General features: G+C 54.2%; 1 protein-coding gene across 2 annotated transcripts in view; it reads left to right on the plus strand.

Moving 5' to 3' along the window:
• SCAP (SREBF chaperone) overlaps positions 1-12774 on the plus strand; it is a 47715-nt gene that overhangs the window by 24459 nt on the left and 10482 nt on the right. For both annotated transcript variants that reach the window (XM_066202380.1, XM_066202389.1), the window contains exons 5-12: positions 4256-4476; positions 5313-5418; positions 6560-6732; positions 7424-7550; positions 8657-8769; positions 9445-9539; positions 10060-10158; positions 11074-11289. In XM_066202380.1, the coding sequence (XP_066058477.1) occupies positions 4256-4476; positions 5313-5418; positions 6560-6732; positions 7424-7550; positions 8657-8769; positions 9445-9539; positions 10060-10158; positions 11074-11289 (1150 nt within the window). The remainder of the gene's footprint in view (positions 1-4255; positions 4477-5312; positions 5419-6559; positions 6733-7423; positions 7551-8656; positions 8770-9444; positions 9540-10059; positions 10159-11073; positions 11290-12774) is intronic.

The raw sequence follows: 12774 nt of genomic DNA on the forward strand, positions 1-12774 counted from the left end.
TTTCCTTCTATAGCCACAACTAAAACAAGCACATTTTACCAAGCAGTGCATCACCCAGCTCTAGCTTAATCATCTAATAATCATTCCCTTATCTTTTTGTTTTTCCTCGCTTGCATCCCGATGATATAAATTGCTTCTAACCCTTGTCTGAGATCTGACTCTCCAGAAGCCGGATTCGGGGAGCCCGGAGCCGGCGGGGTCGGTGTTTGTGCTGTCCCCGCCGCCGCCACGCGGGGGCGCTGCGGGGCGGCCGGCCGGGCGCTGGCTGGGAGCAAAACGCGGACTGGGACTGCGGGCTGGAACGGAGTCTCCATCCGGAACCCCGTGCGCCCTTAGAGCCCGCAGAACCCAGAACAGCGGGCCTCGATCGCCCTCAGGGTCACAGGTGTCCTCACAGGTGCCTCACAGGTGTCCTCACAGGTGCTTTCACAGGTAGGGCTGGGCTGGGCTCCCCTCACCGTCACTGCCTTTCCCTGCAAGTTGTCCTGAAAAACTTCCATTTTGTCATTTGGAGCTGTTTAAAGAGACACAGGGCTCAGCAAAGCTTGTGAAACAGGACTACCCCTTGGGCCATTACAGTTATTTATATTATATATATATATATACACATACACAAATATGTGTGTGCAAACACATATATAAAATAAATAAAAATAAATAGAGATTTTTAAAATTTTATTTATTTGTTATGTCTGAGACCAATTATTAATTTTATCTGACATAACACCACTTTAGCAAACCACCGCCACACTCCACCATCCCATTTGCTTGGGGATAATAAGGTGTATGCAGAACCCATTTAACACTTTGGTTTTTTGGCCCAGTCTTGCACCGTCACGCTGGTGGAGTGTGTTTTCTTGTCACTCTGAGTAGAGTCTGGGACAGAGGGGCTGGAAAAGTGGTCACTGAGTCCCCAGACAGTAGCTTTGGCAGTGACAGCCCAGAGACCACTGCCACCCTGTTAGTGTGAACCTGTAACCTCGGGATGTCTTCAGAGGCACAGGAGAATCTCTTTGCCAGGAGCCCCAGAGCGTTTTGTTACTTTTGCTCTGCGAGGACATTGCCAGGTCTGGATGATTTTGTTCAAGTCTCAGCTGGCACTGGGGACACTCCGCGAGAATGCCTTGACACATCCTCCTGATCAGTGCCAGCCCCTGCTTTGTGCTCCAGAAAACAGCTTTTTGTCCAGTGTGCCCTCGTTTCAATGTCACCACTCACCCAATCCCGACCAGCTTCCAGCTGATCAGTTTTGATCTTCCTGATTTTTGTCAGCTGATCCACCTTGTTGTTCCAGCAAGTCTGTCGGGTGTGGTCATTTGCATGAGCTGTGGCCCATCCTGTGTGGATCTGTCCGTGGGATTGAGCCTGTGACTCCAGCCACTTCCCATCTTCCTCCTGCCAAGCCTCTTTTCCCTTCCCTTGCCATTGCAGTGCTTCCCACTGACACAACCACCGTAAGAATCCACACAGATTGTTTTCTCCTTTACTGCCAGTGGTACAGCCTTTAACTCCCCCACTTGTGCACTTCTCGTTCCTTCTTCCCCTGCTTCCCCTGCTGTTTCAGCGTTCAGAACAACTGCTCTGTGTCTACGTTTCCCATGCTTGCATTTGGCTGAGGCCTCAGGGAACCGGACATCTCCAGCCTCAGAGTCTGAGCGAATAGGACCAGATTTGTGGCTGTTGTCAGGCTAACCTGTCTGGGGGCACAGCTCCTGTGATTTTGTAGGGTTTTAGTGCCATCCCTTTGATCTGTGACCCCCGAGACACACACCCTGCCTGTGCACTGTGCAGTTCCCTCTGCAGCTCTGCCCTTCTTAACACTGGCCAGCAGACTGAAAGCTCCTTGGCTTTTCACAAGTCGATGCTGTTGAATTTTTTCTCCTCGTTCAAGAGCTCAGGTCAGGGATAATAATCCCTTTTCTCTTTTCAGTACCTTTAAATGCTGTGGAACAGAACCCTGATGGTTGTTTGGGTCCGTGTGGCCCTTTCTGTCACACGTTACAGGAAGTCCCACGTTCAGCAAAATCCCATTCAGCTCTTACAGGATCACTGGAGTGAGCTGGCCCGAGTGGTTGATGTTTTTAACTCTTGCATCAGCGTTTGCAAAGCCTGTTTGTAGCTCTCAAGCCATTCCCAGTTTTGGATTTTCCTCATTAATGTGTACAAAGGTCTTGCTATTATACAAAATCCAGGAATATCCCAAAGTATCTTTTGAGGTTCCTTTTCAGTAGTGGGGGTGGATATAGCATCTAACTTTGTGATGCTTTCATCTGGAATTACAGTTTGGCCTGCTGCCCCCACGTTCCAAGGAATTCCACCTCTTTGGAGGGCCCGCGTAGCTGAGGGCACTTCTATCCCCTCCCCATTTAATCTGTTCTGTATGTCCTGTGCTGTTCTCTTACTGCACTTTCCCTCTCACCCCTACCAGCACATCATCAATGTGTTGATAAATCTGTGCTCCTTCCCGGGGTTTTATTTGTTGGAGTTCAGCTGAAGCGTTGTGTGCTGTGCTGGGTGACTGCATAAATCCCTGAGGCAGGCAGCTGAAGGTGGATTTTCCTAAAAAAATATAACATAAATTAACAACTGAACTAACAAATAAAAATATTATATACACCTCTAAAAACCCAATCTTAAATCAAAAATCCCAAATAACCCAGCCTTTTTTTTTTTTTTTCTTTTCCAACTAACAAAAAAGTAACATCAACTCATAAGTCAAAAATTCAAACTAGGCCTGCCCAGGGCCAGACCCAACCAAACCTCAAAAAGAGCCCCTACCTATAAAAAACAACCAAAAACAACAATATCCCTTCTCTCCCCCTGGCTCCTCCAGTTAAAAAAAAAAATAAATTTACAAATCAACAATACTAACCCTACACCAAAACCCACATCAACTTTTAACTTGGCTGCCGGAGCCTCTAATAACAAACAAACAAACAAAAACAAAAACTCCAAAAACCCCAAAACAAACAAACTTTTGAAGACCTTTCTCCAAAGCTCCAGGGAGCGAATCCAAATTTAAGTTACTTTTAATCAAACATAAAATAAAAAAAAATAAAAAATCATCCATCAACATTCCTAAACATACTCCCTCTTCCCCTTTCCCCCCCACCATCTGCACACTTCCCCAGTGAATGGGGATTTGGGTTTATCTTCTTCCTGAATTGGGACCATAAAAAGCATCTTTTCTATGCCAGGCTTCCATCCCTTGGGGTGCAGCTGCCTGCAGTGAGGTTTGCCATGTCTGGGCCTGCTGCAGGGAGGGGTTCTGTGTTAGCATTAGGCCTTTGATAATCAATTGCTAAATGCCAGCTCCTGTCTTCTCTTATCACCTGTCAAACGGGGGAATTGTGAATGCATCCTGAATATAATGGCCCTTTGTTCTAAATCTTTAATTACTTCATTTAGCCCTTGATTGGCTGCAGGGGGCACAGGGTGCTGTTTAATGTTAGTTAGAAACAGGTAAAACTGGAGACATTTTTAAGAGATTGGTTTTCCTACCGTTCCCAGAAAGATTATTCTGGGGGTTTTGTTGGGTCCAAAGGACCAAACATCCCTGGTTGATAATTGCCAACGTTTCCCTTTAAGGGTGTCATATCCAAAAATGTTTTCTTCGTGATCTGCCATCATAAATGTGTGTGAAGTCATTCACTTTTCCCCAGGTAACCATACACAGACTTTGGCAGTGTAACAGAGAGTACCTTCTCCATTAAAGCCAGTGAAATGCACTTCTCTATTTTTAAAACCTAAGTTAAGCTTTTTATCATCCTTGGGTTTAGACTGTACATGGGGAATAAAGGTGTCTGGGAGACACCTGTGTGCAGTCCTGAACCTCCAAGGAAATTCTGTCCACACAGTGCAGAGGAACTGGGAAAACACCACACGCAGGTGCAGACATTGAATCCCGGTGTATTTTAGGGTACTCCGTGCACCTCAAAGGATCCACCTCAGGAAGGCTGAGCAGGATTCCTGTGAAACATCCATTGCTGGTGTGGAGAGGGGTTTGAGGTCTGGAAGAATTCCAGAGTTTCTCTGTCGGGTGGAAGTGTGGGACCAGAGATGGGTGAGGAGCGAGAGCTGTGGGCTCAGGCAGCACCCAGGAATGCTGATGGAGCTCTGGAGCCTGTTCACAGTTCCAGGGAGACCCAGTTCCTGTCTCGGCTGTGAGGAGGAAGAGCAGTGACACGTGGTGCAGGTCCCAAAGCTTCGCCTTTGCCTGGGTTGGGTCCCACAGGCCTGTGTGTTTGCCTTCCAGCTCCGGGGTGAGGAGCCTGGAGGAGGTTTGCCTGCAGGTGACAGACCTGCTGCCCGGCCTCAGGAAGCTGCGGGATCTGCTCCCGGAGCACGGCTGCCTGCTGCTGTCTCCGGGGAACTTCTGGCAGAACGACCGCGAGCGCTTCAATGCCGACCCAGATATCATCAAAACCATCCACCAGCATGAGCCAAAGACCTTGCAGACGTCAGCCACTCTCAAAGGTGAGGGGCTGCAGAGCCACGGAAGCTGAGGGTTGCCTACAGCTTCATTGTTATTCCATCCTCACTAATTCCGACTCCTGGATTGCTGATTGTGCCGATTCGGGCAGTGTTTTGTCCTTCACAGCAGCCGAAGCTGCCCAGTCTTTGTTGTCTCTCATTTTATATGTGTGTTGGAGCCCTGATCTGTATTTGTGAGAAGTGAACAAATCACTCGGTCAGGCTTCTTTCTGCAGGTAAAAATAGCGGGGTTTTGTTCCTCTTATTCTACACATGCTCCAGCCTGGCTTTTCCCTCTGTTATGCTCAAAGGCTGCCTCACTGTCACAGATAAATCAACATCCATCCTGCTCCCTTGCGTGTTCTAATTCCTCGCACACAGCCTGAGCTGACAGCGGATGTCATTAAAGTATAAAAGTATTTTTATCTCTTAATTATAAAAAACCCCTCTGACCACGTGTGGGATCGTTAGTGGTCCCATAACGCCAGAGGAGACGCTGGTTTAAATGCAGGTTGAATCCTTTGGTTTTAAAGGAACCTCAGAGTTCTGGAAGTGTATGATGTGCCGTATTACATGTCCGAAAAGGGGTTTGTAGCCCTGCAGGAAGTTTGCTTTAAAGGTTATTTTTGGGCATCCAGAGTGTGAGCTGGCCGTGGCTGGAGCACACGGAGCCCATCCGCGGGCTCTCCCCAGAGTACGGGAAGTGTGGGATACCCCATGGGATAAGAGCAGCCGTTCCCACTGGTGCTGCTGACAAGGAACCCCCGTGGTGGGTGTGTGTGTGTGTGTGTGTGTGTGTGTGTGTGTGCGCTGTTCCCTGATGTCCCCTGTCTCTGCAGACCTGCTGTTCGGGCTGCCCGGCAGGTACAGCGGGGTCAGCCTGTCCAACCGGCGCCGCGTGGTGTCCTACACCGTCACCCTGGGGCTGCAGCGCTACGACTCCAGGTGAGGGCTGCTCTGGGCACTCCTGCTGCCCGCTCCACTCTCACCTTGGCATGGTTTTCTTGTGCTTTAGAGTATCTTGCACCTCTGAAGGTGCTGTTCTGGGGAGAAGACTTGCTGTGTTTTATGGTAATAAGATCGTTACGATTTGGGACGACTCAGATAACGATAGGTAAAACTCCGGTTCTTCAAAGATTTATTGAAAGGCGGACTCTTTGATACAGTGTTTTGGTACAATCAGTATGATTGGTCATTTAAAGCAACACCTCTCGACCGTTTCTTACAAGTAAACAAGTTAGAAAAACATCAGCTGCTCGTGGTTTTCTACCTTAACAGTTTTTCACCTTAACCGTTTTTCACCTTCCAAGGATTGTTTTGATTCCTCCTTGCAATTTCCCAGGTGAGAGTGGGAGTGTTATGTGCTTGGCTTTCCCACAGGCTTCAAGCCACTGCCTGGAGCCTAAAAATCTATTTTCTGACCAGTGTCAGTTCCCACAATAAAATACTCTCCGTTCTCAGCTCCTCTTCACAAGCAGTGAGTGCAGCATCCAGAGCTGCCAGGGGGAGTTCCTGTGGCGTGCAGTGCCCGGGGGTTCTGGTTAGGCTCAGTTCCTTGTACACAGACTGGTGTGCTTTCCCGTAAGCACTGGTTCAACTGGTGAAAACACTTTGGCAGTGTTCGCCAACCTGGCGTGGGTCGAGTGGATCTGAGGACTCTGAGCTGCGCAGAATTCCCCAGGGGATGCCTGGGATGGAATAGGCAGCACGGGAGTTGAAACTTGCTCTTCCAGAGCACTGAGCCCCGAGGGCCATTGTGTGGCACCTTCCATCAGCCATTTTTACACAGAACTCTAATTCTGGGAAGATTCTGGGAGTGTTAGAGGCCATGGCGTGTTCTGTTCCAGCGGCCCAGATTGCGGTTAAGGAGCCTTTGGTTTAAATAAAGTTCTGGCGAGTCTGCCCAGCAAACCTTGGTAGAAATCAAGGTCTGGGTGGTTGGGGCCAGCAAGGAGCAGGCTTGGGAGCAAGGCCTGGAGGGAGCCACGCTTTGCTGTTCCAGGTGAAGCCACGGAGCTTCCTCCTGCTGCGCTCTTTGGGAAGGGGTGAGTGATGTGGTTGCGATGAAGGTGCTGCTGTTCCCCAGGTTCCTGAGCAGCCTCCGCTCCCGCCTGAAGCTGCTGCACCCCAGCCCCAACTGCAGCCTGCGGGAGGACAGCGTGGTCCATGTGCACTTCAAGGAGGAGATCGGCATCGCCGAGCTCATCCCGCTCGTCACCACCTACATCATCCTCTTCGCCTACATCTACTTCTCCACACGTGGGTCTGGGGGCTCCTGGCTGTGGGGTCAGGGGGGGCGGGCTGCCGTCTGCGACACCGCCACGCTTCCCACCTGTTTCGGCAGGAGAGGTGGTGTTGGGATTCTACCCCGAACCGTCGTGAGAGAATTAGTAACTGTTTACCTGATTGCTGCTGATCTGCCCCTCTTAGCCAGTGTGGTGGTATTCCTTGTGATCCACCTCCCCAGCTGGAGGGGTTTCCCCATCCCTGAAGTGTCCAAGGCCTGGGACAGTGGAAGGTCTCCCTTTCCATGGCAGGGGCAGGAATCTTTAAAGTCCCTTCCAACCCAAACTATTCCATGATCCTTTGATATCCTCCAAGGTGGTTTCTTCCTCAGGCACCCTTAGATGCCACAGGAATGCCCTTTTTCCCAGTTCTTTTCATCCATGATCAGCCAGATCAGACAGACGTTCTGAGCTGGTGGGTTTAGACCTCGCTGGCCACGTTTCAGTTTGGTTTTTCCCACCTCAGTGCAGTGCTGGGCCCGGTGTGAGCTGTCCCCTGTCCCACCCTTGTCCTGGGTGGCTCTAGGAGCTGCGTTCGGACAGGAGCACTGCAGTCCCCGGGGGATGTTGGGTGACCCCTGAGGCCGGTCAGGGCGATCGTCCCGTCCCTGTTTGTGCTGGTGCCGTTGGCTGTCCCTGCTGAGGGGGCTGTGGCTGTTTTCCAGGGAAGATCGACATGGTGAAGTCCAAGTGGGGCCTGGCGCTGGCGGCGGTGGTGACGGTGCTCAGCTCCCTGCTCATGTCCGTGGGGCTCTGCACCCTGTTCGGCCTCACGCCCACGCTCAATGGCGGGTACGTGCCAGCCCTGCCAGGGCTCTGGGGAGCAGCCTCCTCTGCTGGCCTGCAGCACCGTCAGCTGCTCTCCAGGGATGCAGGGGAGCTGTTCCCCTCCTGGAGACGCCTTACTGCTGAGCAGCTGGCGCTGTGTGCCTGAAGCAGGGGGGATTGCTGGGGTAACGCGTCATCCCTGGAGCTGAGCAGGCTCTCCCACAGCCTCCTCCTGCGGGAGCTCCATTCTCTCTGTCCAGAGATTCCCATCCCCAGGGAGCTTATCTCCTGTCTCTGTCCTGTGCTGGTGCTGCCCGCGTGACTCACACAGGTTACGAGCTGAAAAAGCTTTAATTAAAGGCGGGCCTGAGTTGTTCTTGCTGAATTTTGGATTCTTGGGCACGAACAAGAAGCTGCCCACGAGAGGCTTACCTGGGTTGGTGGTTTTATCACTCACTGTGGACATTCATTGCCATTCCCCCCTTCCAGTGTCTGAGGGAGCCTACAGGGAAGCTGGAGAGGGATTCTTCATCAGGAGCTACAGTGATAGGACAAGGAGCAATGGTTCAGACTGAAAGAGGGGATATTTAGGTGAGATAGACAGAAGAAATCCTTCCTGTGAGGGTGGTGAGGGACTGGAACGGATTTCCCAGAGAAGCTGTGGCCGCCCCTGATCCCTGGAAGTGTCCAAGGGCAGGCTGGACACTGGGATAGTGGAAGGTGTCCCTGCAGATGGCAGGGGGTGGAATGGGATGATCCTTAAAAGAGGTGGGACACTCTCCCTGCCGGAGTGATTTCCCAGCCCCTCACAGGGTGTGCCAGGTCCATCTCTGTTGTTGTTCCCCATGCTGGAGAGCAGAGGGCTCTGTCCCCACCCTGGGAACAGCAGGATTTATTCAGTGGTGCTCCACAATGCGCATTTCCCAGGAATTCCTGCAGCTTTGCAAAAATGGTGATTCCTGCCCAAGGCAGAGGAAACATGAACCTTTCCCTTGCACAGTGTGACACTGAGGGAAGGGATTGGGGCACAGGGTGGTGTCTCCTCACCCTGACTCCCAGGGATGTGTTCGCTCCAAACTTGTCTCTTTCCCCACGGATCTCCTCCTCAGTTCTGCCTCTGTTTCCTGCAGAGAGATATTCCCATACCTGGTGGTGGTGATTGGCCTGGAGAACGTGCTGGTCCTCACCAAATCTGTTGTGTCCACGCCCGTGGACCTGGAGGTGAAGCTGCGCATCGCCCAAGGTGAGATCCTGCTCTGGGAGACCGCAGAGAGGGAAAACTGGGGAAAGCCAGAGGCTGGGAGAGGGGGAATGGTCTCATTCGCTCTGTGATGGAAACAAGGCGGGTTGTACAGCCTTCTGTTTGCAATTCCAAGAACATAATACTGTTGCTGTGGGCACAGCTTTTTGGGATTGTTGACTGAAACAGGTTAAATAAATATGAAGAAATATTAGTAGGGGAGAGCTGGGTCTTCTGGTGTGGATACTGAGCGCTGTCCTCAGGTCATGGATACCACAAGTGCAGAGCACAGCTCCTACAAAATTCCCCTGAGTGTGTGACAAAATTATCTTTTCTCTTTCTATAAATGCTCCGTGCCTGTGGAAGGATTTGAGTGTGCTCACACCATGGATAAATGGGGTTTGCAATCATCAAAGCTGTTTCTAAACATCAGGGAGAAGGGATTCTAGAGCAATGCTGATTTTAGTTTTAAAAATACAAGTGGTTTGGATCCTAGGTGGGAAACGGGGCTCAGAACTTCAATGGGCCTTTGCAGTGGGGGATTTTAGCCTGGAAGGGCCTTTTTGGCCTGTTTCCTGTAGATTCCTGGTTTTAAAGAGGGGAAATGCAGCTCCTTTTGCTGTGCTCGAGTGTGGCACAGTGAAGAGGCTCCCCTGACCTGTCCTTGCCCTTCCCCAGGCCTGAGCAATGAGAGCTGGTCCATCATGAAGAACATGGCAACGGAGCTGGGGATCATCCTCATCGGATACTTCACCCTGGTCCCGGCCATCCAGGTGAGTGGGGCTGCTCTGGGCAGGCAGGACTCAGCCTGAGGCACTGCAGGGAGGCAGCAGGATCACCGAGTCAGGGAATTGTCTGCCTTGGAAAAGCCTTGGAGACCATCCAGTCCAGCTGTTCCCCAGCACTGCCAAGGCCACCACAAACCCATGTCCCCAAGTGCCACAGCCACAGAGCTGTTAAATCCCTCTAGGCACGGGGACTCCACCCCTGCCCTGGGCAGTTCCAGTGCCTAATAGCCCCTTTTGGGGAAGAAAATTTCCCCAATTTGTAACCTAAATCTCCCCTGGCACAACCTGAGGCCTTTTCCTCTCATCCTGTCCCGCAGAGCAGAATCCCAGGGTTTTGATGGATTGTGGCCAAAAAGAACAAAGGATGTGAATTAGAATAAATATCCTTGGGTTCTCGTGTGGACTCGTCCAGCGCTGAACTCGCAGCCAACACAAGAGCTGGATGACAGGGTTTGTCAGTAAAACTCTGCTGAAATGGGAGCTAATCCCTGTGTCCCATCTGCAGGAGTTCTGCCTCTTCGCCGTGGTGGGGCTGGTGTCAGACTTCTTCCTGCAGATGTTCTTCTTCACCACGGTGCTGTCCATCGACATCCGCCGCATGGAGGTGGGCACGGGGGGAAAGGGGGGCACGGCCCCGCTGTCTCACTCCCTAAAGAGGAAAAGAACAGAACCACAAATTCGCTGAGGCTGGGAAAGGCCTTTAAGGTCATGGAGTCGAATCATTCCCCAGCACCACCACTGTGGTCACTGCTGTCCCCAGGTGCCACATCCACATGGCTGTTAAATCCCCCTGGGGATGGGGACTCCAGGGCTGGACAGCCCATTCCAGAGAGAAATTTTTCCTAATATTTAACCTAAGCTTTCCCTGGTCAATTTGAGGCTATTTCCTCTTGTGCTGAGCTGTTAAAGTTCGGTTCTGTACTTGCTTGGGACTGGGAACAGAACATTGGAGGGAAAAGACACTTGTAGGAAGGACAGGGAGCTATGGGAGCAAATCCAGAGGAGACATCCAGTTGATTAGAGGGATGGAGCAGCTCTGCTATGAGAGAACTGGGATTATACAGCCTGGAGAAGGAAAGCTTAGAGACCTACCTGAGGCCTTCCAGGACCTGAAGGGAGCCCACAAGAAAGATGGAGAGAGACTTTGGACAGGTTAAGGGGGAACATCTTCAAACTGACAGAGAGAAGGTTTACACTGGATATTAGGAAGAAACTTCTCTGTGAGGGTGGGCAGGCCCTGGCAGAGGGTGCCCAGAGAAGCCGTGGCTGCCCCTGGATCCCTGGCAGTGTCCAAGGCCAGGCTGGACAGGGCTTAGGGCAACCTGGGATAGCGAAAGGTCCCTGCTCATGGCTGGGAGTGGGCTTTAAGGTCCCTTCCATCCCAACCATTCCGTGATTCCCTGAGTCTCCAAACGCGCTGAACTGGGGTGAGTGGGCTGGAAGGACACACGGTCACCGCCACGAGCCTGGGGGAAGAATCCCTCACCCCTCGTCGCTCACCTCTCTGCGTGTGTTGCAGCTGGCTGACCTGAACAAGCGGCTGCCCCCCGAGTCGTGCCTGGCCGCGGCCAAGGCCCCGTGCCGCGCGCGGCCGCCCGCGCTGCGCCCCGCGGCCCCGCACACCCCGCACACCATCACCCTGCAGCCGTCCTCGCTGCGCAACCTGCGCCTGCCCAAGCGCCTGCGCGTCATCTACTTCTTCGCCCGCACGCGCCTGGCGCAGCGCCTCATCATGGTACGTGGGGATGGCACCTGCGGGGACGGGATGGCACCTGCGGGGGGAGGGATGGCACCTGCGGGGGGAGGGATGGCACCTGCGGGGGGAGGGATGGCACCTGCGGGGATGGGGTGGCACCCGCGGGGACGGGATGGCACCTGCGGGGACGGGATGGCACCTGCGGGGATGGGGTGGCACCCGCGGGGACGGGATGGCACCTGCGGGGATGGGGTGGCACCTGCGGGGGGAGGGATGGCACCCACAGGGAATGGGATGGCACCCGCGGGGACGGGATGGCACCTGCTGGGATGGGGTGGCACCTGCGCGGGGAGGGATGGCACCTGCGGGGGGAGGGATGGCACCTGCGGGGACGGGATGGCACCTGCGGGGATGGGGTGGCACCTGCGGGGGGAGGGATGGCACCCACAGGGAATGGGATGGCACCCGTGGGGACAGGATGGCATCTGCGGGGATGGGCTGGCACCCACAGGGGACGGGATGGCACCTGCGGGGGGAGGGATGGCACCCACAGGGAATGGGATGGCACCCGTGGGGACGGGATGGCACCTGCGGGGATGGGCTGGCACCCACAGGGGATGGGATGGCACCTGCAGGGATGGGGTGGCACCTGCGGGGACGGGATGGCACCTGTGGGGGACGGGGTGGCACCTGCAGGGGGAGGGATGGCAGCTGCAGGGGGAGGGATGGCACCTGCGGGGACGGGATGGCACCCACAGGGGATGGGATGGCACCTGCGGGGATGGGGTGGCACCTGCGGGGACGGGGTGGCACCTGCGGGGATGGGGTGGCACCTGCGGGGAGTGGGATGGCACCTGCGGGGACGAGATGGCACCCACGGGGACGGGGTGGCACCTGCAGGGGGAGGGGTGGTACCTGCAGGGGATGGGATGGCACCTGCGGGGACAGGGTGGCACCTGCGGGGACGAGATGGCACCCACAGGGGACAGGATGGCACCCCTACCTGTCTCTGGGCACCCACAGGGGATGGGATGGCACCCACAGGGGGTGGGCTGGCACCCACAGCAGCCAGGCACCTGCAGCAGCCAGGCTGGCACCCCTGCCTGCCCCACTGGGCACCCACAGCAGCCAGGGTGACACTCCTGCCCGCCCCACTGGGCACCCACAGCAGCCATGGTGACACTCCTGCCCGCCCCACTGGACACCCACAGCAGCCAGGGTGACACTCCTGCCCGCCCCACTGGGCACCCACAGCAGCCAGGGTGACACTCCTGCCCGCCCGACTGGGCACCCACAGCAGCCATGGTGACACTCCTGCCCGCCCCACTGGACACCCACAGCAGCCAGGGTGACACTCCTGCCCGCCCCACTGGGCACCCACAGCAGCCAGGCCTGACACCCCTCCATGCCCTGGTTCCCACACCAGTCTGGTGCTGCCCCATGGGATCCAGAAGCAGATTTCCAAGGCTGGCTGAGTCGGAGGTGATTTTAGAAGCAGAAGTCACAGTTTGTTCCTGCACGTGT

This window comes from Chamaea fasciata, unplaced genomic scaffold, assembly GCF_029207755.1.
Source record: "Chamaea fasciata isolate MVZ Bird 193981 ecotype frontalis unplaced genomic scaffold, bChaFas1.0.hap1 SCAF_1, whole genome shotgun sequence".
In the NCBI taxonomy this organism is placed as follows: Eukaryota; Metazoa; Chordata; class Aves; order Passeriformes; family Sylviidae; genus Chamaea; species Chamaea fasciata.